Below are 26,126 nucleotides of genomic sequence, written 5' to 3' on the forward strand. Positions count from 1 at the left end.
TCTGCGTGGGCGAACTGCAGTGGACACAGAGTGCCTTCAAAATAGGACGTGCCACCGAGGGGGGGCTTGGTCTCCATGGACGCCTTCTGTGGCGACCCCAGGTGTGGCGTGCAGCATCCCAGGGCTTGGTGACTGAGGGGCTGGAGACAGAGCCTTCCCACAGCCAACTGTGGCCCAGACACAAAGGCCGGAAAGAGGAATATCAGGTACCGGAGAGCATCCAACGCCCAGGTCACTGGAAAAGGGTGACTCAGAGTCACATGGAGCAGCCGCCTGCGTGTGTCTTTGAGCCAAGTCGACTGACCACAGAGAAGCGAAACACAGGACCCGCAGGGGACCGAGTCATAAAACTGGCCTTTGTTTTTCATTCCACAGAATTCCCTCTCCCCTGTGTGGTTCCCAGCTATTTTCACATGGTCTCCGTGGAAAGGAAAATAAATCGGATCCCGCTGCATCTACTAAAAGGGCCACTTTCTTCAGTCACTCAACTTGATCTTAGCAGTAACATCCTGTAAAATTAAATAGAATTGTTAAGAAATGAACAAAAATGTGTGAGGAATAGCCACATATGGATAATGTCACGGGAGAAGAGATGTCTCTGGAGAAGGGTCTGAGGAGTTTCCAGGGCAGAGGGGACCCAGCTCAGCACCAGCAGGGCTCTTGGCACACGTGATGAAAAAGAGTTTGAGCAGGAGCAGACAAAGGCCCAGACAGAGGAAGAGGGTCACTTAGGAAGGTAGACACACCTTCAAGGGAGAGTGGGCCATCTGCAGAGCCCGCAGCCCTGCCTTGGGTGGTAAGGGCCGTATTTATGGAAGGGCCGTCTCAGGGGCTGGGTGGAGGGGGTGCTGCACAATTTTGTGCGACCTTTCCCTGCGCTAGTGTATTTCCCTCGTTTTACAAGGGCATGGCCAAGGGTATGGGCAAGGACATGGCCAAGGACATGGCCAAGGACATGGGCAAGGGCATGGGAAAGGACATGGGCGGGGGTATGGGCAAGGGCATGGCCAAGGACATGGCCAAGGACATGGCCAAGGACATGGGCAAGGGCATGGGCAAGGACATGGCCAAGGGCATGGGCAAGGACATGGGCAAGGGCATGGACAAGGGCATGGGCAAGGGCATGGGCAAGGGCAATTGCTCAAGATTTACAACTAAGCTTTCTACATATCAATGGCCTGTGGGTGTTTCCTTTAGGATTCAGCGTTTCCCTCTCTTTATCCTAAATCCCTATCTCAAGAAATGAAAATTTCCTGGGAAGGTAGAATAACTGTGGCTCTCACAACCTAGTGTCACGGTACGTGATTCAAAACCAACAAACTGTAAGGAGAGAATGATGACATTACAACAGTAGGATTTGTGCTTCAGTCAGTAACAGGTAGAAGCAGCAGTAGAAAAAGTCAACAACAGATCTGAGCACCGTGAGACTCTGACTCAGGAGACGCCGAAGCCTGCCACTAGCAACTGGAATCCAAAACCTGTTGGCATTACTGAATTGTGCACATAAAGACAGCTACAATGACAAATTTCATTTATATTTATTACTGTTGTAGGGGATTTTTTCTGACTCATCACTGGGATCATGGCTGAGGTTCCTCTACAAAAGGCAGATTAACAACAGAAAAGCATATAGACTTATTTAATTAAAAAAAATTGTGGGTCACAGTGGTTGACTTTATAAATGTTATGGTTTGGATGGGAGGGGTCCCCCAAAAGCTCATGTGAGACAACGCAAGAAGGTTTAGAGTGAAATGATGGGGTCATGAGACTCTTGACCTAATCAGTGATTCAGTCCACTTGAGTGGACTAACTGGGTGGAGGCTGGAGGCGGAGGGCCCTGGGAGCAGAGTGTGCCTTTGTTACTATTTGTTCTTGGTGAGAGGAGCTCTCTCTGCTTCCTGGTGCCATGTCCCCAGCTGCTCTCCTCCCCAGACCCTTCCACCGTGATGTTCTGCCTCATAGTGGGCCCAGAGCGATGGAGTCGGCCAACCATGGACTAGGGCCTCTGAGACTGTGAGCCAAGGTGAGACTTTCCTCCTCTGATTGTTCTTGTTAGGACTTCTGGCTCCAGCAAAAAAGTAAGACGATAGGAAGTGAAGCACCAAAGTAAAAGGGAGGTGAGCATCTTTCAGCTTAGGTTTGCAAAAGACAATGCAAAGGAGGGTCTGAGAGAGGTACTGGGCAGAGAGCTGCAGCCTGGCAGCTTCTGTGCCCACAGAGGCCAAGATGCTCCTTCCCCCAGGGGCAGAGGGCAGCTCTGGAATGTGGTCAGGGCTGGGGAGAAGGTGGGGAAAGTCCAGGTCACCTTTGGGAGTTTCAGGGACTGCTGTGGAGAAGGTGAGTGGAAGGTGGGACAGACCCTCCTGCCAAGGTGCTGCACTGGGCGTGGCTGTCCTGAGCCACAGTAAACAAAGAACAATGCACGTGGAACAGCACACTGCTGACTGGACTAGACTCAGCAAATCCCAACCAGAGAACCAGGTCCCCTGCTGCGCAGTGCATTCAGCCACACACCTGCAATTTCAAATTAACAATAAAACGGAGAGCCAAAGAGATCTGTGTCTCCCCAACATGTCTGGAGACTGAGAGGCACACTTAAAAAATATTTCAAATATAAATATATGTGAGTGTAAGTGTGTATGTATAGAGAGAGAAGGGTTAGAGAGAGAAGGATAAAGGGAGAGAGAGGGGAAGGAAGGAATCATAACAGAAATTAGAATATATTTAGAAGAATATATAAATTCCAGGGCAATACTTGTGGACTACCCTTAAATCAGCCAACAGACAGAAATCCATGGCCTTGGAATGCACGCCTGGAATGCACGCCTGGGCAAGGACACCTCTGCTGGCTTTCTCTGGTTTCTTCACAGTCCCGGCCCCTGAGCCACCAGCGGAGTATAGTGAGGTGGGAGCCCTTTTCCTTTGTCGTCACCGTATCTCACTCCCCACATCCCTGGATATTATAACTGCTGTATTAGCTCCTTCAAGTTGGAGCTAATTCACTCCCACCCAAAAGATAACAAAAGTCCCCCATTTCCTGGGAGGGACAAAGGTTGAGTTCCTGGGAAACCAGAGAGACAGAATCACCCTGCTGTCCCCTGTGGTCTAGCTTGCTTCCTGCTGTTCACAGGAGGAATGGGGAGCCTTGGATTGAACACCCATTTCCTCACTCCCCTGAGGCATTGTGGATGTTCCCTGGGAGAGAAGGACCCCGGCCCTCACACCAGTAGCAGGTGTGGCTGTTCTGCCTATTTCTGGTCACCTCCAAATCCGCATTCCATCACGAGTGCAGGACTGGAGTAGACTCTGCCAAGACGCTGGCTGTGCCCTCCACCCCACAGGACAACACCTTGATCTTCACAGTTCTTGGCTTAACAACTGTTTTCTAAAGGAAAAGAAATAATAAAGAACTCATGGCTTGAGAATCAAACTCAATAATTTTGAAAGAGGGAAAAAAATGACTGATTTCAAGACAAGGAGACTAGAAAAAAATAAAAGCAGAAATTAATGAAATGAAAATGTACTCAACAAACTTTTGAGAAACCTGAGCGGATAGGAAAAAGCATTATGCCTATAGTGTGGATAGAATGGTGACTGAGCACTGGGAGTCACTGAGACCAGAAGACCTGGCAACAGCAACGTAGAGGAGGAAGAGATGGTGAGCTGACTCCATGGCTCTAGGCCCAACGTGAGGCAGAACATCATGGCGGCAGGATGTGTGGAGGAGAACAGCTCTGGATCTACCAATCAGAAAGCAGAGAGAGAGAGAGCTGTGCTCACCAGGCACCGCCCAGTGACCCACCTCCTCCAGCACGCCCTATCTGGGCACAGTCACCACCCAGTTAATCTATACCAGTGGACTAATCCACTGGATTAGGTTAGCTGTCTCATAATCTAATCAATCCACCTCAGAAAGTTTTGGGGGATACCTCACTTCCAAACCCTAACAACCATTTAGTTCTTTTTGAGTTTTACTTTGTCAAGACTCTTAATAAGGAACTTCAGATTGGACCTTAAAACCTTCTCAAGACAAGGGCTTACCATAAGACTCTCCGCCCTCTTGAGGTCCCTCAGGTGTTCCAAGTGCCTGGGCCTTGCAGAAACTGAGCTTCCTTGCTCAGCTGTAGGGCCGGGAACCCTGCAGGCTGGGCATCAGGCCTGCTTCCTGGGTCAGTGGGCCTCACCGAGTCAGCTCAGTAACTCTCCTGTCATACCCGGCTGGGAACATCACTCTCCAATACAACATTCTGTCAGTCTTGGTGACGGAAGCAACGGTTCCAGTTGCTGGCTGTTACAGGAAAACAGGCTGTCAGGGAGCTGTGTGGGTTGTGGATTGCTGTCCAGCAAGACACCAGCGTCTTTGTTCTCTGAAGAGACCAGGCGGCAGAAGACCACAGCCATGTCAGCTTTGCTTACAAAGGTGAAGCCTTCCACAGTTCTTTTAGGTTAGAAGTTGCTTCAGATAAAAGAGAAAAATTTCCCTTAAATGTGCAAAAACATTAAAAAATAGCAATATTTCAAACATGAAGTCTTCAATATTGCAACATCTCCACTAGCTTACTCATACTGGTGTAATCAATTCTTATTTTTGCTAAGTCTTGGATTAGCAGTTTTATGGACTCATCCATTTTTTTTTCTTTAGAGTCCTGGAAATCCCTGCCCTGGCCAGGGGTGTGATCTCAGAGTTACCCTAAACTGCACCCATCAGAGCCTTCTCCATAAATTTCCTTAGAGACAGCATTTTCTGATCATGGCTGCTTGCAAAATTTTTAGGAAGGCATCAGATTAAAGCAATAATTGTTAATGAAAGAAGACTCAGAATGGCCCTGGTTAAAGGTCTGATGAGAGATCATCATAAAGCAATTAATAATGCAATTAATTGAATAACATTTTAACTGGACAGGTCAGATTATGGGAATGTCACTGTTTCTGAAACACTTATGATACCGAACAAGGGCTTGCTGGCCAATGTGCATAGAACCCAGTTCTATGGCACAAGTTGGTGCACCCCCCCCCGAAAAAAAACCCCAAAACAACCCCCCCAAAAACCTCTTTATTGCAAGATTGTTTGGCAAGGAGGCCAGGATCTGTGGAGAAATGAGCTCAAAGCTTCTTCCTGGGGGTTGGAAGTGGAAGACTTATAGGAAGGTCGAGGGTTGTTGACTGGATGGAGGGAAGGGGACATTTTGGGTTCCTTTGTGCAGGAATAGATGGCCAGCATGCCTCCTCCCAGGTCACTTATTTCCTTTTGATGTGGAATTATCACATTCTGCCTGGGGATTTGGAGCTTGGGATGTCGGAAGCTCCTGAGCCAGTGAGTGGGCAGCCCTGCATGGCCCCTCTCCAAAGGCTGCTTCAGACAGTCCTCAGGGGATGGCGGAGGCTTGGAAAACAGTGTCAGCACTTCCTGCTTCAGGGAATCATTCGGGCTGTGTGCAGGCCCAGCTTTCACTGGGTTAACAGCAGAAGGGAGAGCAAGGGCCTCACCTGATAAGGCAGCCTGTGACAAATCCCACAAGCCAACTATTCAACAGCTCTCTTTTCTTAGGGGAAAGAAAAAATTATTTTGAAATTTTCTAGGGACCCTCTGGAAAATCCCAGTCAGCTAAAGGCCAAAATGATTTTATTTAGAATTTGATTTGGGGAAGAAAATGTCAAAAGGTTTAAAACACATGATTAAATAGGACCACAACAGCCCTGCGGTCACTGAGTTACCCGTTTGACCCAAGTGATGATAGGGTGACTTCAACGGCAAAGACAAAAGTTAAAAAATTGTTTTTTTAAAAAAGAAAACTAAGAGCACACCTTACTATTTTTAATAAAGGAGACTCAGTTTTTGGAATCTGATTATGACAATATAAAGTATGGGAAATCATGCTGATAAAACACAATCGTTTTTTCTGGGTGGATCTCTCAAAAGCTAAAGAAAAACTTTTGACAATCTCTTATCATGAACAGACTAATTATCCAAGAAAATTTATTTTAGCAAAGAAAATTCTAAATTCTAATTTCACATCAGTTTACTTTTAATATTAATGTTCATCTTTAAACCCTCACCATAAATCCATTCAGTTTTAGCCAACTGGCCGCTGAGGGTCCTCTCTCCCCACTCTTTTTCCACCTTAGAATGAGCTCTAAGGTAGGAAAAAGTCCTCTTATTTCTTTTTTCAACAATAAAACACTGCCTTTTATGTTATAACTTTCCTTACCAAACAAACAAAATTCTACTTTCTTGTTTTTCTTATTTCTAGTGGTTTTATAATGTATTGATTAGAATTCTTAACTTCACATCAACCTGATTAGTAACTTCTAATGAAATCTAGGAAGTAAGCAATTATGAACTGTGTACCCCACCAGCAATGTTAAGATTGATAAATTGACAAAGCACATCACATAATGAGTTCTAAAATATGTGCTTCTTCATAATACAGTTTTTCAATGTGGCATAGGACATTTTCAAATAAACCTGAATTCTTTAGCTCCTCTGTCATAAGTCCAAAATGGATAGCCTTAAACTCATTTTTAGAAATTAATACTTCAGTGTCTTTTCTTATTTAGACATCATCTAGATATTCCAATATCCACCATTTAACTGAAGCTTAACTTCAAGGCTGTAAATCACCAAATGGAGCTGGGAAATTATAAGTAGGCACATTCTAAAACATGATTATTGTTGAAAATCTCATTCATAAACACTTATCCCACCCACATCTATTTAATTAATTTACTCTTAACCATTATGTGGGGATTACTTATGAAAAGAAAATTGGTTTGGATGGTGCTGCATGGAACGCAGGCCTCATACATGCTGGGCAAGTGCTCCATCCTGAGGACTTTAACCAGGACTGTGCTCGGCCTGCAGCATCCAGTGGGCGACTAAAAGCAGGATAAAAAGTTGGCCTCTCTGCCTGCCTTTGGCATGTTTCTCCTTTGCTTTGAATCAGTCGCCTTGGATTCTAGGAACAACAGGGCTAATCCATAAACATCTCGTGATGAGTTGAAACAGGCAACAGCCCCTTTCTCCACAGTCAACCCATCCTGGGACAATGACCCAGTGTGGCTAAGACTGCTTGCCTGCATGTAACCAGGCCCCGACTCTGTAATCTGGGAGCACATGTTAGAACCCCCAAGATGGCATTGGAGACACAGGCTCCTCTGTCCTGCCAGCACAGCCATGGCGATGAAAGGCTTTTCTCCATTACCTTTCCCATTTACCTGGTTGGTTGGTACCCTCTGATTTGGGGCTCTGGCTGAGGAGTCCAGGATTGCTACCCCACATCCTATCTCATGGAAATTTGATGAGACTGGACAAAGCTCGTTGTTATCTCAATTATTTTCTGTTTATTATTTTTATAACATGTGAGTGTGAAGCAAGGACTTAAAATTCAAAAGCCTATGAAAACAAGCACAATTCTTTTTGCTCTGCTTGATATGTAGAAAGTCACAGTCACTTACATACTTTAATCTTATTTTGGGGTTGATTTGACAATTTTTATAATTTTAACATCCAGGAGCGGTAACAAAAGCTTATTTGAATGGTAAACCAAGGCAGAATCAAAGTGGTGTGTCTGCATTGTATTCAATGCTGACAATTCTGAAAGTGAGTCTATTTTTCACTAAGACAACAATGTTATTTTTTTACCAAAAATCTTGCACATCACGTGAAGATGAAAAGCAACGGGCCAGCTCTTATTTTTGTGAGAGAATAGCTAATTTATATAAGCACTTCTTTTTTCCTTAAGCTAATTAGTGTTCTTTTATAAATTAATTTTGGCAAAATAATCTGGATGTTAAAAAACACCACACAACATAACATATGTGTATATTCACATATGCAAACACACACATTCCTGGCAATACTGAAATTTTAAACTCCAGATGGAAGCCAAACGTGTATCTATCAAATGTGTATCCACCACAGCCAACAAGGCTTTTACGGTTTGTGCCATGGACCTAGGCAGTACCTCCATGGACTTCGAGGGTCCCCCTCTGAAGGTGCACAGCTGTTCCCTAAGAGGCCCACCATCTGGTGGTGGTAGGAAGGACACTAACTGTAAGCGGCACACAGCCACGTATTCTGGGCTTTCCCAGCCTGATTACAGATATCCTTCTGATATCTGTTTCGCTGTGATGTTTAAGCTGATTCTGGTGTCAGAGAGGGTCACAGCAAGAGAGCAAGAAAGGAACTAAAAAACAGAAAATGGCACATTGGCAGTAGTATGTCCTACCCTATCAATTATTGCTCTGAATGTAAACAGGTTAAAATACCAGACAAAAGACTAAGTGGCCAAATGGATCAAATAACAAGGTCCAGCTCTGTGCACCTTACAAAGGACTCGCAGGACCTTGGAGGACATGAGGTGGAGAGCAAAGCCACGGAGAAGGGTGTTTCATGTGACGGGAACTGAAGCTGAGGGCTGGTTCTGCACACAGCAAACTAGCTGGAGAGACTAACAGGCCATGTTGTGATGATAAGGGGTCAATTCACCCAGAGGGCAGGACAATTCCAGATGCCTGTGTGTCCAACCTTGGGGCATATGAATATATAATACCAGTGTTAATAGAATAGAGGGGAAAAGGTGCAGTACAGTGACACTAGGGACTTCAGCCCCACTCTCAATAATGGACAGATCTTCCAGACAGAAAATCAATATGGAAACTCTGGGCTTGAACCACAGTGCGCAGTCGCACAATGCCAAATGTTGGCATGGTTGCCTGTAGCAACATCAGGTGGCAAGGCCACTGTGAAGGCAGCTAGGAAATTCCTTGCAAAGTAAGCATAAGTGTATCACATCACAGGCTCACCATATCACATGCTCACCATATCACAGGCTCACCATATCACATGCTTAGCATATCATACGCTCACTGAGTTATATGTGCAATGTGTCATAAGCTCACTTCATCATATGTGTGACACATCACCTGCTTACTGTATTCGTGTAACTGCCGTATGCCATACTATAAGTGTACAACAACTTTTGGGCACATAGCACTTGCCCACCATACCACAAACTTAGGCTTACCTATCATAAGCATGCTTTACCAAAAGTCATATGATCACCATCTCCTAAGCCTGCCACATAATGAGCTGCCCCATGTGCTCCCCCTAGGGTGAGCACACCATGTCCCCAGCCTGTCACATGATAAGGTCCTTTCCTGTATGCTCACCCTACCTGAGCCCACCATGTGATCGTGACATCATTGATAGCCAAATGAGTCGATGTTGTTTACACAGGAATGTTTACAGCAGCTTCATTCATTATCATCTCAAACTGCAAAGAATCAAGATGTACTTTTGTGCAAGAACAACAAACCATTTACATATTTGTATAATTCAGTATTATTGATGATAAGAAGAAGAGAGCCCTTAAGCCACTCTTGGATGTAGCAGAGCCCTGGCCCTGTGGGTGCCGAGTGGAACTCGCAGGTCTGAAAAGGCTGCAGCAGTGTGGTTCCAACTTCCTGCACTCTGGAAGAGGCCGAGCCACAGAAACAGTGAGGGATTCGGGGCTGTGGGGATTGGAGGGTGGGGGTGAGGACAAGTGGTTCAGAGAGCATCCCAAGGGCAGCAGATCGATTTGGTATGACACTACAATGGTGGACACATGACATTATGCATTTCCAAAACTCATAGAGTTTTCCAAAGGAAAAGAGAATGGTCAAGGCAACCAGAGAAAAATGACACGTTACACATAGCAACACAAATTAAGAGGTACATCAGGTTTCTTATCAGAAACTGACGTGTTTAACATGGTAAGAGGAAACAGTGTTAATGCAGAAATTCATGGTCAGAGAAAGAGTCTTTCAAAAATGAAAGTGGGAGAAAGATTTTCTAGATAAATGCTGAGGGGTAAGGGGCAGAGTAGAAATGCAGTAGACTAGGCAATGGGGACTGGAGAGAAGGGAGGGGAGGGGCAGAGGAAAGACAATGAGTGCATCTGACATAGTTCTCCCATGTACATATGTGAACCCCACACAGTGAATCCCACCACCATGTACATCCAGAAGAATGGGGTCCTAACTAGGAAAAGGTGTACTCCATGCTTGTGTAGTTATGTCAAAATGGATTCTGATGCCATAGATAACTACAAAGAACCAATAACAAAGAAGTTGAGAGAATTGACTATTAGTAGACCTGGGCTTCAAAATAAAATTAAAGAAATTACTCAGATATAAGGGATATATCATATTGGATATAAAATTTTGAATTCATTCAAAATAATGGAAAACATAAGTTAATTTAAAAATACATTTGTCTTACTTGTAATGACTTTTAAAAGTGATTGATCCAGCTAGGATAAAATAAGCTCACCGCTGCCTTCTTCTCCCATTGATAAAACTAAACTTCTGATCAAAATACAAAAGTCAGTTATCTGTCACTAAGAGAGAAGCAACCACAGGCAGATTTTGAAGGAAAATTAAAACATAAAAACCAATTAATATGACAGGTACGATTCTTATTTTCCCTCTCCTTTTATTTTTTTATGGTCAAATTGCTCAAAATTGAAGATAATCTGGAAAACAGTACCCCAAAAGTTTATATAAGAGATAGATAATTCAAATGACCCCAATTTCTCTTCAGGAACCCCAAGGGACAGACAATAGTGGGAAACATCTTCCAAATGGTCACAGTAAAAAACTTTCCACCAGAATTCTATACCCAGCAAAAATATCGTTTGGGAAGGAAGGTGAAATAAGCATGTTATAAAAATTCAAATTACAGGAATTAAATGCAAACAAACTCTACATTTCTCCTACTTTAGCTTTTGTCATTGAAATTATAATTTGCATCTTTTCTACATTGTGAATTCTTCAATAAATTATTGAAATGAGGTTTTTAAAATATTATTTTAAATTATAGGTGGACACAATATCTTTATTTTGTTTTCTATGTGGTGCTGAGGATGGAACCCAGTGCCCCCCCATGAATGTGAGGTGAACGCTCTCCCTCTGAGCCACAATCTCAGCCTGAAATGAGATATTTTAATGTTATTGTCTTTGAACATTTATACTAAAATGGAAAGCAATTTACACATCACTATTCCAGTATAAGAACATTTTAAATTTCACCATATTCCCACCTTTACAGTGGTATAATTTCACATACACTTTATGTTGTTATCTAGAAGCCTTCATTTCAACTTGAGGAACTCTGTGTGGCATTGGGGTGGGCCATTTCATCTCTAGTAATTTTCTGCATGGTGAATCCGTCCAATGTGAATAGAGGGGTGTTGAAGTCTGATATTATAATAACAGGTTTATATATTTTCCCTTGAGTTTCATCAGGTGTTTTTCATGTTTGATGCTTTGTAGTTAGGTGCATGCATGTTCAGTTACTTGATCTTTCTCTTCTTGTTCATTTTTTCCTCTTTATATGCTAATTTGGAAGTTTCTATTGGAATATCTTCAAACACCGCTTCCCTTGCTGTGTCCACTCAACTGGTGAAGCCATCTGGGGACCTCTTCACTCCCGTGACAGTGTTCTGCATGTCTGGAATTCCCTTTAGATTACTTCTTACAGTTTTGACGGAGATACATACATACCTGCTATCTCAGTCAGGACCCAGCAAATATCCATGGTTTAAAACTTCAGAAGCTGATGTTGAACTTCAGGTATGGTGGAGTAAACAAAGTGACAAATTTTCTCCACAAAAAGTAATAATGAAACTGGACGGTTGTCAAAAACAGCCATTGCAGGACTCTGGAAAATGTGGGAAAGCACACAACAGCTGGGCAGCTTTATGGAAGGAAAACTGATATTGAAGCTTGGCCTCTGCAAATTTGTCTTTGTTTTCTTTCTCTTTGCACAGCTTCTAAATTCTAAAGAAAAGCTGCACCTAAATTATTAAGATATTAATGTGAGACTCAGCTTTCCCAGAAAAAAAGGGACAAGAGGACCGCTGGCCATCAGACCTCCTACTCAGGGATCATTTTTTAGATTTACAGAACACAGAACATCTGGTGACCATCAGATAGCATCGGAATGTGCAACAAAGAAATGGACCACCGTGGCATTAATGGCCACTCTCTGCCAGCCAGTCTCTGGATGAAAATATGCTTTCCTTTCCCTAAAGATGTGGGGGTTAGATGAGGCCATGGTCCCATGCCACTTCCCTATCACAGAGATTCTTCCAGGGCAGAGCAGGGCACTGCTGGGCCCAGTAGCTTCTGGGCCACAGGGTTAACCTGAAATGGTAGAAGCAAGGATGAGCCCCACAGTAATCTTGCTGGAACACTAACAAAGAAAGTTTTCATTGCTTGGAACCCTGAGGTGCGGGGAATAGAGCAAGCTCTGACCTTCCCGACGACCATTAATTCTTGGTGTCTGCATTGCCCTGTGTTCTGTGCTAAGCCCTCACAGAGCTCTGCACTTCATTAAAAGAAACCAGAAACCACTTGGTGAAAAAATGAATGTTTGATGGAAGAATTAGGAAAATATGGGTGAGCAGATTGTTAGCTTGATGGTGTCAAGTAACCAAAAGCCACAAAGATTTTAATTACTTTCACAACACTGCCCAGATTTCTTAGAAAATATACAGGGGAAGGTTGTTTGCTGCTCCTCTCCTATACAGCCTGCTCAGCCAAGGGGATCCCCTACCCTCTCCTATACAGTCAGGTTAGCCAACAAGATCCTCTGCCCCGCTCCTATACAACCTGGTCAGCCAAGGGGATCCTCTGCCCCCCTCCTATACAGCCAGCTCAGCCCAGGGGATCCACTGTCCCTCTCCTATACAGCCTGCTCGTACAAGGGGATCCCCTGCCCCTCTCCTATACAGTCTGTTGAGCCAAGGGTATCCCCTGCTGCTCCCCTATACAGTCTGCTCACCCAAGGGATCCCCTGCCTTTCTCCTATACACCCTGCTCAGCCAAGGGGATCCCCTGTCCCTATATAATATGGCCTGCACAGCCAAGGGGATCCCCTGCCCTCTCCTATACAGCCAGCTCAGCCAACGGGATTCTCTGCCCCTATCCAATATGGCCTGCACAGCCAAGGGGATCCCTTGCCCCTATCCAATATGGCCTGCACAGCCAAGGGGATTCCCTGGCCCTCTCCTATACAGCCTGCTTAGCCAAGGGGATCCCCAGCAATCTCCTATACAGACTGATCAGCCAAGGAGATGCCCTCCCCTCACCTATACAACCTGCTCAGACAAAGGGATCCCCTGCCCCTCACTAACACAGACTGATCAGCCAAGGGGATCCCCTGCCCTCTCCTATACAGCCAGCTCAGCCAACGGGATTCTCTGCCCCTATCCAATATGGCCTGCACAGCCAAGGGGATCCCCTGCCCCTATCCAATATGGCCTGCACAGCCAAGGGGATTCCCTGGCCCTCTCCTATACAGCCTGCTCAGCCAAAAGGATCCCCTACTGCCTCCTAAACAACCAGCTCAGCCAATGGGATCCCCTGCCCTCTCCTATACAGCCTGATCAACCAAGAAGACCCCTGCACCTCTCTTACACAGCATACTAGCCAAGGGGATCCCCTGCCCTACCTATACAGCCTGCTCAGCCAAGGGGATCCCCTGCCCCTCCCCTATACAGCCTGCTCGGTCAAGGGGACCCCTGGCCTCTTCAATACAGCCAGCTCAGCCAAGGGAATCCCCTCGCCTCTCAAAGAAAGCCTGCTCAGGCAAGGGGATCACCGGCCCCTTGTGTAAACAGCCAGCTCAGCCAAGGGGATCCCCTAACACTCTCCTATACAGCCTGCCCAATAAAGGGGATCTGCCCCTCTCCTATACAGCCAGCTCAATCAAGATGATCCCCTGCCCCTCTCTTATACAGCCTGCTCAGTCAAGGGGATCCCCTGCCCCTCTCTTACACAGCCTACTCAGCCAAGGTGATCCCCTGACCCTCTCTTACACAGCCTACTCAGCCAAGGGGATCCCCTGACCCTCTCCTATACAGCTTGCTGAGCCAAGGGGATCCATTGCTCCTCCGCTATACAGCCTGCTCAGCCAAGGGGATCATCTGCCCCTCACCTATACAACCTGCAAGCCAAGGGGATCACCTTTCTTTTCTTACACAGCCTGCTCAGCCAAGGAGATCCCCTGCCCCTCTCCTATACAGCCTGTGCAGCCAAGGAGATCCCCTGCTGGTCTCCTATACAGCCTGCTCAGAAAGGGGATCCCCTGCCCCTCACTAACACAGACTGCTCAGCCAAAGGGATTCCCTCCCCTCTCCTATACACCTGCTCAGCCAAGGGGATCCCCTGCCCCTCTCCATTACAGCCTGCTTGGCCAAGGGGATTCCCTGCCCTTCTCTTACACAACTGCTCAGGCAAGGGGATCAAAACTCATACATCAATAGCTTTCCTATACTCCAACAGTTATTCTTCTGAGAAAGAAATTAGGAAAACCATTTCTTTCATAATAACCTCAAAAAAATTCTTGGGAATTAATCTAATCAAGGAGGTGAAAGATCTCTACAGTGAAAACTATAGAACACAAAAGAAAGAAATTGAAGAAGACCTCCCATGTTCTTGAATAGGCAGAAATCATAGTGTCAAAATGATCATACAACCTAAAGCAATATATAAATTCAATTCAATCCCCATAAAATACCAGTGACATTCTTTACAGAACTAGAAAAACAACCACCTAAAATTCATTTGGAAGATTCAGAGACCTAGAATAGCCAAAGCCATCCTGGGCAAGAAGAGTATCACAGGAGGCATCCCAATACCAGACCTCAGATTACGCCACAGAGACACAGTAGCAAAGACAGCCTGGTGTTGGCCACAGGGCAGATAGGAAGACCATGGGACAGCACAGAAGGCACAGAGACAAAGCCACGTATTTACAGCCATCTGATCCTTAACAAAGGTGACGAAAATATATGTTGCAGAACAGACAGGCATTTTAACAAAAGGTGCTGGGAAAACTGTATGTTCAAATGGAGAAGAATGAAACTAGCTTCCTTTTCCCCCACACAAAGGTCAAATCAAACTGGACCAAAGACCTAGGAATTAGACCAGAAACCTTGCAAATGCTAGAAGAAAACAGAGGGTAACACTCCATCTTGTAGGCGCAGGCGCTGACTTCCTCAACCAGACCCCTAAAGCTCAAGAAATAAAATCAGCAATCAGCCATCAAAACGAAAATCTTCTGCCCAGCAAAGGAATTGATTAAGAGCATGAAGAGAGAACTGTCAGGCCGGAGAAGATCTTTGCAGCTAGTCCTCTGACAGGGGACTGATATCCGGGATACGGCAGGGACTGAAAAACTCAACGCCAAGAACCCCAATACTCCAACAAATAAACAGGCAAAGGAACTAAAGAAGAAATGTATAAAGCAATGTTCAATGTCTCTAGTAGTCAAGGAGATATAAATCCAAACAACGGTAACATTTCATCGCACTCTTGTCAGAATGGCAATTATCAAAAACACAAATGATAACAAATGCTGGAGAGGATGTGGGGAAGACGATGCTCATACATTGTTGGTGGGACTGCAAATTAATAATATCATTCTGGAAGCCAGATGGAGGCTCCTCAAAAATCGAAGAATGGAATCCCCCTAAGACCCAGCTATCCCACTCCTTTGTATTTATCAAAAAAAACAAAAACAAAAACAAAAACAAAAAAACCCCACTAAAATCAGCATGCTGTAGTGATAGAGACACTTCAATGTTTATAGAAGCACAATTCACAATAGCAGAACCATAGAACCAACCCAAATGCCTGTCAGTGGATGAACAGATGGAGAAAACGTGGTGTATGTATATACACAATGGAGTTTTACTCAGCTACAGAGGAGCATGAAATTATGGCATTTGCCAGAAAATGAATTGAAATGGGAAGATCATGCGGACAGAAATTAGCCGGACTCAGGAAGGCAAGGGTTGAATATTTTCTTTCACATACGGAAGCTGGAGCCAAGTAAGGGAAAGAGAGTGATTAGGGAGGGGACAAGATGCCACAGAGAGACAGGAAAGATGGCGGAGAACCAGAGGGAGGCGGGAAAAGGGGAGGAAATATGGAATGGATTCAACAAAACCCTGTCGTAAACATAAGACCAGTGCGAAGGGGAATTTCACTTGTTTATGTAAAAAATATCACTAAAAATAAATAAGTAAAGGAGTAAAAGGAAGATCAGTGGAGCAGAGGAGGGGGAGTAGGGGAGGCAGGGGAAGGAAAGGGGGCTTGAAACCAAATTCTATGCATATATGATTTTGTCAAAATGAACCCAAATACTGTGTGCAACATAATACACTACTAAAAATATATTAAAACGGTCAATCATTGTCCTGTCTACAGCAATGAACAAATTGACTCTGAAATCAAAAACATGACACTATTTACATTATAATCCCCCAAATGAAATATTTATGGACAAATATAACAAAATATTCATAAGATATGTATGAGGAAAACCACAAAACTCTGATGAAAGAAATCAAAAAACTAAATAAGTGGAGAGACAGTCTGTGTTTTCGAAGAGCCAATACCATCATTAGGAGTCAGTTCTTATTAAGTTTTTCTATAAATTCAGTGAGGTCATTACCCCCTCCCCCAAAATCCCAGGAAGTTATTGGTATATATTGAACAAATATTCTAAAGTATCCGTGGAGAGGTCATAGACACAGAACAATCAACTGAAGATGTAAAGAGAGGACAGAGGTGGGGACTGAAGCCACTTGAGTTTAACCTGCTCCAGAGTCACAGCAATCGACAGTGTGGTGCTGACCAGAAAGTAGGACACATGTCAGCAGAGCCGCACAGAGAGCCCCAAACAGACCTGCAGACAAGCTGTTGGCTGATCTCAACAAAACGCAAAGATAACACAATGAAGAAAAGGTCGACTAGCCACGCACAGGGTCTGCATCAACCATGCAGCTCCACGGAAACCAACTCAAAATGGACCATGGCCCCACCTATAGACACAAACCCACGAAACTCTCAGCAGGTGACAGGGGAGGATAGCTAGATGATATGGCAAAGACTTGAAAAATACTCGGAAGGCACAGTCCACGAAAGAAATCACTGAGAAGCTGAGCCTCATTAACATTCAGAATATTTACTCTGCAAAAGTTTTACCAAGAGTATAAGAGAGTAAACCAACACCAGGTGAAAATTTTTGCAAGAGAGACTTGATGAAGAGCCGTTCTCTATCTGGGAGTGTGGCTCAGCGACAGAATAGGTGCTTAATATGTACAAGACCTTGGGTTCAATCCCCAGCACCCAAAACCAGGTGACCAGCAATCACCACCATCCAACATGCAAAGATCTTCTAAGATTCAACAGCTTGAGACAGTTTAAAAAAATGGACAAAAGACCTGATCAGATGCTTCACTTACATTTTGCTGTGTTATTTTCTAAGGAACAAGGCATTATATGAAACACTTGCCAATTGAATACCTGACATGTGGTGTGTATTTAGAATAAAGACTGCAGTTTTGGAAAAACATTTGAGAACTATGGCAGAGTATGATAGCACTCAAGGAGAAGCCATGGCTGTCATGGGGCAAGCCGTGCCCTCAGAAATGTGGAGGACGGGCACCCCAACAATTCTCTTCTGGAAAACAGACATGGTGTCTTCACAAAGCAGATCCAGCACTTGCTCATCCGACTCTCGCTTCATCTTGATTACACTAAATGGCACAAACTCTTTTTTAATTTGAAGACTCTACTAATCTTATGGGTAAGAATTATTAAATTCTGGCCAGAGTGAAATTTGGAGGTCAAAGGCCAAGGGTGTGTCAATAATCTGAGCCAGGAGTAGCTTCATAATGATGATGTTACAAAGCATCGTGACTTTGCCATCAGAGATACAAAGCTTAATTTTACAGCAAGAGCATTTTAAAATCTCTCCCTCCCTGTAAATACCTGCACACACACACACACACACACACACACACAGAGGCACACTTCGGGGTGCACACATGCACGATTTCTCACATGGTGTTCCTATGACAGCTGCTCAGGTTTCCCTCTGCTTTTGAATACTGAACGCTTTCATAGAAAAATCAGCTATCATTTTAACACCCCAATGATCCAAAATGACCCTGGTTTTCACTGAGGATCCCATAAGCCCATTCTGTATTTAAAATGCAGGCCTCCAGGGCTAGGTCTGTGGTTCAGTGGTAGAGCGCTTGCCTAGCATGCGTGAAGCACTGTGTTCAGTCCTTAGCACCGCATATAATAATAATAAAAAAAGATCCATCAATGACTAATAAAAATATTAAAAATAGATAAATGAAATGCAGCCTTCCAAGAATTTCCTCCTTGTCATTAGTAGGTGCAGGTAAAATCGAGTTCATTTTACTCTCAGAGGGAGAGTTTGTAGGTTAGGGAAGGTTAGGGAGCCCATGCACTGTTAGGATAACAAGTCATCGTTAAATTCATTTCCAGCTGCCACGGAGGAGAACCTTGTTAAGTGGATAAGAAGCCTGGTTGGGGGTCTTTGATTTTCGTCTGTCTGCACTCTAGCACATCTCTGAGGTAGGAAGGGTTGAACTAGAACTCTGCTCCCGTGACCTTGCATCAGACAATAATGAAGTACATTTATGCTGTGTGTGTGCTCACAAAGGTATTCACCGCAGACATCCTCTCTTCTCAATTAAACCCAGAGACTGAGCTTGTAACCATTGGTGCCAAATGGTCGTTTATATAATGAAAGGCACCACAAATACTCGACATCCAAGTTCAACCTTGTTTTCTTTTCAAAGAGTGAAGGCCATTTCATTGAATCTAGGCCAACCAAATATTTCCTAGTAGAAGAAAAATTACTGCTTTAACATTTTTGGAAAAGAACCATAAGTTTTCCTCCTTGATCATCTGAGAAGAGTCAGTGGGATTTACTAGTCTCTGGCATGTTGATTTCCATCTCTAATATAAAGGGCTGAAAATGGTCCCTTATGGCCCATAAAGTGAACCTTGCAGGTCCACCGATGCCATGAGACAGATGGAGAGAAGGTCAGGGTCCCTTTGTCCCCAGGGGTGACAATCCTCCTTCTGGACCTCTACAGCACGGCACAGGCCTGTAGCCCAGCTGGGTCAGCACGCCCGTGAAGGTCACAGCTGGAGACTGCAACCTTGTTTTTTATTATTATTTTGACCAAGTGAAAGTGTAATAAATACAATGGTCCAGATTCACTAGGATCAGCAGGACGCAGCTGCAGACTTCCTGCCTTTTGGACCAGGATGCGCCCATGGGTGGTGGCAACCCTCGGGGCTCACCCATCACTCACCCCTGGGTGCTGTGCCCACAGGCAGAATCCTGCTGGTGCCCACGGCCTCCCGACTACACCAAGGCTGGTAGTAAGTGGCGAAGGAGCAGCAGCCATCAAGTTGGGTCAGGCACGGGCACTTTGAGAAGGCCAAGGCCCCTGGAACAACTAACTGCCTGGGCGCACGTCTCAGAAGCGGTGCCAGTTCAGATGGCACAGTGGCGGGAAGACGCCAGCTGGTGTGCAGCAGTCAGCCTCAGGAGAAGACTGAGAGACTCAGGTGGACGTGGAGTGGCCAGGCTGCCGCGGCTAGGAGCCGCACTCAGTATCACTCATTGAACCAGAGATGACCCAAACTGTCAGCGCTCTCTGCACAAGGAGGGCCATGGCTGCTCTGCTATCACTCCGAGGGACGGAGTTGGCCTCGCTCTGCCACCTAGCAATGTCCTTGCTGCAAGAAAACCAGCTGCGGCTGGCAGAACCTGCCATCCGCTGGACTGCGCAGCCCCGTTCTCCTCCTGGGTGGGTGAACCACCCTGCTGTATCCACTGCAGAGCTCATTCTGGACTCCAATGCTGCTTCCTGGTTCTCTCCAGAGTAAGAAGGGCAGGAGCTGAAATGAAACTTGTGCCACGTTTCTGAACACAGCTGTACGAATTTCAAATTTCCTACGGCTACCGAAGCAAGCTACCCCAAATCACGTGGCTGAAAACAGTACAGATTGATTTTATTTTCGTTTTGAAATCAGAGGTTCCCAGGTCAAGGTGGGCAGATCTGCCCAGGCTCCGGGAGGGAACCATGTCTGGCTTCTCCAGCTCCAGGGGCCATGCTCTTCCTTGGCTCAGGGCCCTCCTCTGTCTCCAGAGCCTCAGGCAGCACCTCCATGCCCTGCTGTCTCTGTCCCTCTCCTGACCCACACTGCCACCAACAGCCTCTGTTCTTTCCACTGGACCCCCCCCCCCCTCCCAGCACAATCCAAATGAGCTTCCTCCCTCCAGTCCTCAAACTAATCACACCTGAATTCCACTTCACCACACAGAGTGGCGCATCCATAGGGTAGGAGATGGGGACATGGACATATTTAGGGGATGATGTGCCATCTACCACAATCCACCCTGGCTCCCAAAGAGTTCCACAGGCACAATGTATTCACCCCACCCGGCCTCTCTATTCGTTTACTCTAATTAGGACTAGATGACAGCAGAATGCCTCCTGATTCCTTGTTCACAGTTGCGGCCCAACTTAACATTTCTAAGGTTGGACACGATGCACCCCAACCTCTCTTAGAGTCTCACACGATTGTGGCTTTCCAGAACTGCTCCATGTCCCAAGCCACAAGGACTAAAGTATGCAAAGCCACCTACAGCAAGGTGTTGGTGATCCTGTGTGTCCCCAGATTCCTTCAGATGCTTGGGCTTGTTTCCAGGATGCCACCTTCTTCCTGTTGCTAGGGACACCTTTATCTGTTCCACAGCTGCAATATCTGTTTATTTATTGGCTGTATCCATGAAAGAGTGTCCCCATGACGACCCCACAGTGCAGACGAGGTACTTTGATTGTAGTACCCTCTGATACCCTCTTGCCACCCCCATGCCATGGCCCCTGTCCCCTCCTAAGTCCCCCTTCTACTCTCCTGCCATCTTGCCTTTTCTCCAGTTCCACGTGGGAGGAAGCGCCCATACTTGTCTGAGTCGGGCGCAGGTCCACCTGTTTCCCTAAGATGCCATGATTTTGTTCCTCTCTGCGTCTGGACGATGCCCTTGAGTCTCTCCACTGCCCTTACCACACCTGCTCCTCAGGCTCCTCCTGGCTCCTGGGAGGGCCTAGGTGGAGCGTCGGGAGCTTGCCTTTGGTCAGCACAGTGACCATGCATCTGGTGACGGCTTCTGGGCCCCAGGACATTTGTTCCATGAAGGTGCCATGAGAAATGGGTAGTCGGTATGCTGATCCATCCCTGGGGACCTGGGCTGCGCCTGAGGCTCGCCCGCCATGTGCCTTGGAGTGCTGTTTCTGTCTCGGTGAGTGCCTGGGACCACACACAGTGATGAGTTTAAGACTCAATCAGCTGATGTTTAAGCTGCACCTGAGAAGCTTTCCTCACGGCGTGGTCACTAGCCACTCTGTCCCCACAGCAGCCCATGCCTGCCCCAGGCCCAGCCTCCAAGGATCTGTACGTGCTGAGAGCCCAGCTCCCTGCACAGCCCAGGATCTCTCCTTTGCAGTCACAGCCCCAGCGTGAGAAAGGGATGGAGCACTTTGCAGGAGCGACACCCTTGGTCCTCCTGCGTCTAGGGCTCTGGCCCTGTGGTCCTCCTCAGTCCCTCCTCACACCTGCACCCAGAAGCTGCCTTGGTGTTGAGTGTGATGGAGGCTCACGGTCCTCCTAAAGCCTGCCCCATGGACTCGAGTCATACTCAAGCAGGTTGCAGACTTCATCTTGCTCTCGATTGGCAAGGGTTTCAAAATCTGTGGCTCCTGCAGCCCACCAGACTGCTGCTGGGACCAACCAATCCTTGTTACACTGACAGAGGAGAATGTTGGGATGCTAGCCTGAGCTGCTTCGTGCCCATGCCGGGCCACTCGGCCAGCGTGCACTGTCCCCTGAGACACAAATGGGGGGCATCTGAGGTGGGGGAGGCCATTTGGTCCTTGCACCCCTCCTCATGACAACTCGACATGTGGACCCTGTAAAACCTGCCTGGAGTTTAGGAAACCCTCATATGAAAAATGTCCTCAGCTTTCCCAAGAGCAGTCAGCAACTCCCCAGAATCTAGTGTAATAGTCAAGAGATTAATTTATCCTGTTATGAACACACACCTGGCTAGGTGTGATGCACTCCTCTGATAAATTAGTGGAATCAATATAAAATATTGAAAATGTCTGATATTTGACAGCACAGAAACGAGGCCCAAATTTTTTTAAGAGAGAGAGAGAGAGAGAGAGAGAGAGAGAGAGAGAGAGAGAGAGAGAATTAGTTTTTTTTAATATTTATTTTTTAGTTTTCAGCAGACACAACATCTTTGTTGGTATGTGGTGCTGAGGATCGAACCCGGGCCGCACGCATGACAGGCGAGCACGCTACCGCTTGAGCCACATCCCCAGCCCCCCCATAGTTTTTTAAACTATGCACTTGAATCTTTGGATGTTGGGGCAGAGGACAGAGAAGACTGGCCTTCCCAGGATTGTTGCCCTTCCTCGCTTCCGGGGTGGCTCCCAGGGGAAGAACTTGAAATCTGGGCGTGACCCTGGGACTCTGTGACCACAGGATCCCAGGGAACCCTGGAAACTGTTCAGGGCTCCAGTGGCCTCTGGCCTTGTGGCTCAGTTCACCGTGTTCTCAGGACTAACCAGGAAATCCCTCGTCTTCAGCCGGCCATCCCTGAGCTGTCCTCTGTCCCTCGGTCACTACTGAGGCAGGAAAACCAAACAAGCCCCAAATCAGAATTATTTGTGAACTCACTACATGGACCAGAGGTTTTCAGTCCCCTTACTGGGGTTTACACAAAATATGTGGACACCCCGTCATCCCAACTGCCACCACAGAGGGATGGAGAAGAGCTCCTGGGCAGAGGTCTCTGGGACACTGCGACAGTGACCAAGGTGAATGATGTGAGATGAGTTTGCAGAAATAAGAGCCAATCATATCATTGAGCTCTGCACATAACATTGTGCCACCAAATGCACCGGCATATGTGACGATTAGCATATGTGACGTTAGCATATGTGACGTTAGCATATGTAACATGTGATGGAGTCACTTCTGTCATCTTCCCTTGAGAGTCCACGTGACGAACCCAAGGTCAGAAGCAAGAAATGGACATTGGACCGGCACCCGCCGATTCCAAGGCTGCTGTCTTAACTGCTCTGCTTCATGGCAATGTGGGGACACAGATCTGGCATCTCCAGGTTCCAATGCAACCTCCGAAACCAACAGGGGCAGTGACTTCAACAGACCTCGCTGTGTTGGGTCGCAAAGCTAGGGCGAGTTTTAAGTGCCAGAACGGACACTCAGGGTGGCATGGAGTCGTATACCTGAGCAAGACGACTTCTTGTGGACTTCTTCATGTAAAGATACTAGATTCCCCAGGACGGGCATGGACGTCACAGAGGAACCGTCTCAAGTTCTCTCCCTTGCACGGTGCACACAGCCACAGGTGGCTACTTCAACGTAAGTTACCTCTGAGGTCAAAGAACAACCTTAAAAAATAAGGCCTGCATTCTGTGGTAGGACCCTGGAGACCAGCAGGAGCTCAGCAGGAGAGCAGCCCTGTAGGAGGGCAGGGCGGGAGGGGAGAGCAGGACAGGGACCCTGGGTTGGATCTAGAGAAAGACGTACCCTGTGAGTCACGCTGGCCGTGTCTGGGCCCTGGGAGACCCTCCTGGCCTCCTGGACTCTCCCAGGAACTTGGCAGGAGCTCCACTCTGTTTGAGGGAGTCTCCAGTCCCTGACCACAGGCAGGAGAGCACACACTGTCCGAGGAACAGGCCAGTGGGAAGCCCTGGACCAGGGCAGACAGATCAGGGCTCTCAGAACCTCCAGCCCTGCTGCCCAAAGCTGTGCAGAGGACACCTCTGGCCACAGGTGGGCCTCAGTGCCGCCCTGGTGGAGATGGACCTGGGGGGCCCACGAGTCGCTTCAGACAAGCTGTCCCTGTGCCAGGTCCCACCCGCTGACCTCCAAGCAGGTGCCTGACCGTCCTACTTCTTGTTCCTCACTGTTAGATGGGTCACAGATGTGGGAGGGACATGGAAGCCATTACCTGGACCACAGGACACACGCCATGGGTCCCCTCCAGGTGTCTCAGTACCTAGTACTCATCTCATCCCCAAGCCCCCTGAGGCACTGCTGGGTGGGATGAAAGGGTGTGGACAGGGAGCCAGGCCCTGAAGGAGCCTGCCGGTGTCCAGGGAGGAGAGACCCCAGGGGCTTGGCTCAGCCAGGAATGTGCTCCACAGGCCACGTTGGGGCGGGTGCAGAGACAGGGTGTTCACTTAGAGCCCAGAGCAGACGTCAGCCAGGGCCGCCCCAGCAAGCCAGGATCTGTGCCCTCCAGGAGCCATGGCCCAGGAGGCTGCCTCCCCAGAGGAGGCCCGGCCTCTGCCCACGGCTCTCCCATCACCACCGTTCCTCCACACATGGAGCTGAGGACCAGCACTCTGTCACTCTTGGTCCCAATAGGCTCTGCTCAGGAGGGCAGAGGGCACAGCGCTAGGGTCAGGATGGTGTGTGTTGCCTGTTCACTGGGCCTTGCCGGTCAGAGGGCAGAAATTCAATAAGGACTTGGGAAATGGTGAGCAGTGTCTTCAGGTGGTCATGATCAGGCCCTGTCTAGTCTCCTCTGTGTGTGTGTGTGTGTGCCTGTGCAGCACACGGGTGTGCAACACGAGCAGGCCTGGTCTCCTCTGCCTGTTGTGTGCCTGTGCAGCACCTTTGTGTGCAACACGAGCAGGCCCGATCTCCTGTGTGTGTGCCTGTGCAGCATGCAGGTGTGCAACACGAGTAGGCCTGGGGTGATTCCCCCACCTGTGGACTCCTCTGGATGTGACCACTTACATCAGCAACACGAGTGACATGAAACTCACCCTCTCACTTGCTCTAGTCACACTCCAAGTGCCCCAAGCCATGTGTGGCTGGTGGCTACCGAGCAGGACCCACAGATGTGGACCTCTCTCTCCACCACCGTGGAAAGCTCTGTTGGCCAACATACACGCTCCAGCCTATGTGAGGAAGGAGCACCTGCAGAGGGCTCTGGAAACTTCCTCGAGACGAGAAGGCCAGTTCTACTGAGCTCCAGGTACAGTGCCTTCTTGAAATTATGTCTGGAGTTCAAGTGACATTGGGAAAGGAATTGGTTGAAAATCCAAAATTATTTCAAAACCCTTCATCATGCCTTGCTCTGTAGATATGTATTATTGGTATTATTTTCCTGCATCTCATTTAAATCATTCTATGCTTTTCCTTCACATGCATGTTCTGTTTAAAACTTAAAATTGCCTTCTAATTAGCATATTTTCCATTTTGTTTCAGCAAGATAAAATTATAAGGTATGTGCTTCATATGCATAGTATCTGTGCTTTCACCTCCATTCTTCCAATCATTTTATTTAAAAAAGAATGGGGAACGCAACAAGATGCCCTGGTTTGCTCCAAGCACTGCCTGACAGGTCTGGGGGTACAGGCAAGGCTGGCCTAGGTCACAGGTTCACTTTGCAAGTTTGCCACGTGAAGGACAAAGTCTGAGTGACATGGGACTACAGGGTTGGTGGGATCCAAAAGTGCACAGAGACCACGTCCACGGGTCCATCTCAGCTGTTGGTGATGTTGACGCAGGCTGGACATTCTCAGCGGCCCCTCCATTCCCTGCCCTGTGCCCTGGGAATCTGGCTCTAGGTCCACCTCGGCCATGCCTCGTGTGCTGATTTCCACCAGTCTGGGTCAGTAGGAGACATGGGAGGAGGAGGGCCCCGCGCAGGGCTGGGGAGGCCAGGAGTCACTCTTAGTAGGACGTCCTCCTCCGGAGACAGGTCTTGTTGGGCGCCGATGGCCACCTCCTTCTGCAGCTAGATCTGAGGCCCAGCTGACAGTGTCTGTGTGACCTTGGGTGCTCCGCCACCTCGTTGCTGCTGACCCTGATCACACATTGGTAAACAGTCCTTCCACTAAACGTTTTCAAGTGCCTGTTTTGAGTGGGTGTCTGGGCGGACCCTGAAACCAGTGCTCCCAAGGGTGCGGATGGCTGTGCACATGGACCCTTCATTGAAACTTGGGGCTTGGCCTTGGGTCTGTCCACATGGGCTCCCATCACTTAATACTGTTTATATGTTTATGACTCCCATTTTCTAGAACATTCTAAATTTGCCTGACCAGCTGTCTCTGACCTCTCATCTTTAATTTCCTGTGGGCAGCTCAGCCCAATGTGTGGTTCCTCTCCTGACCTGTGCTGCTCCTCCCTAT

General features: G+C 47.2%; 1 protein-coding gene across 1 annotated transcript in view; it reads left to right on the top strand.

Annotated features, from left to right (window-relative positions):
- Positions 1 to 907: 907 nt before the first annotated feature.
- LOC308631642 (voltage-dependent P/Q-type calcium channel subunit alpha-1A-like) overlaps positions 908 to 26,126 on the top strand; it is a gene marked incomplete at both ends in the record, with an annotated part of 200,048 nt that continues 174,829 nt past the window's right edge. The window contains 1 exon segment of the mRNA XM_081263023.1: positions 908 to 1,127. Coding sequence (XP_081119149.1) covers positions 908 to 1,127 — 220 coding nt within the window.

This window comes from Spermophilus citellus (assembly GCF_964194105.1).
Source record: "Spermophilus citellus genome assembly, chromosome: 12".
In the NCBI taxonomy this organism is placed as follows: Eukaryota; Metazoa; Chordata; class Mammalia; order Rodentia; family Sciuridae; genus Spermophilus; species Spermophilus citellus.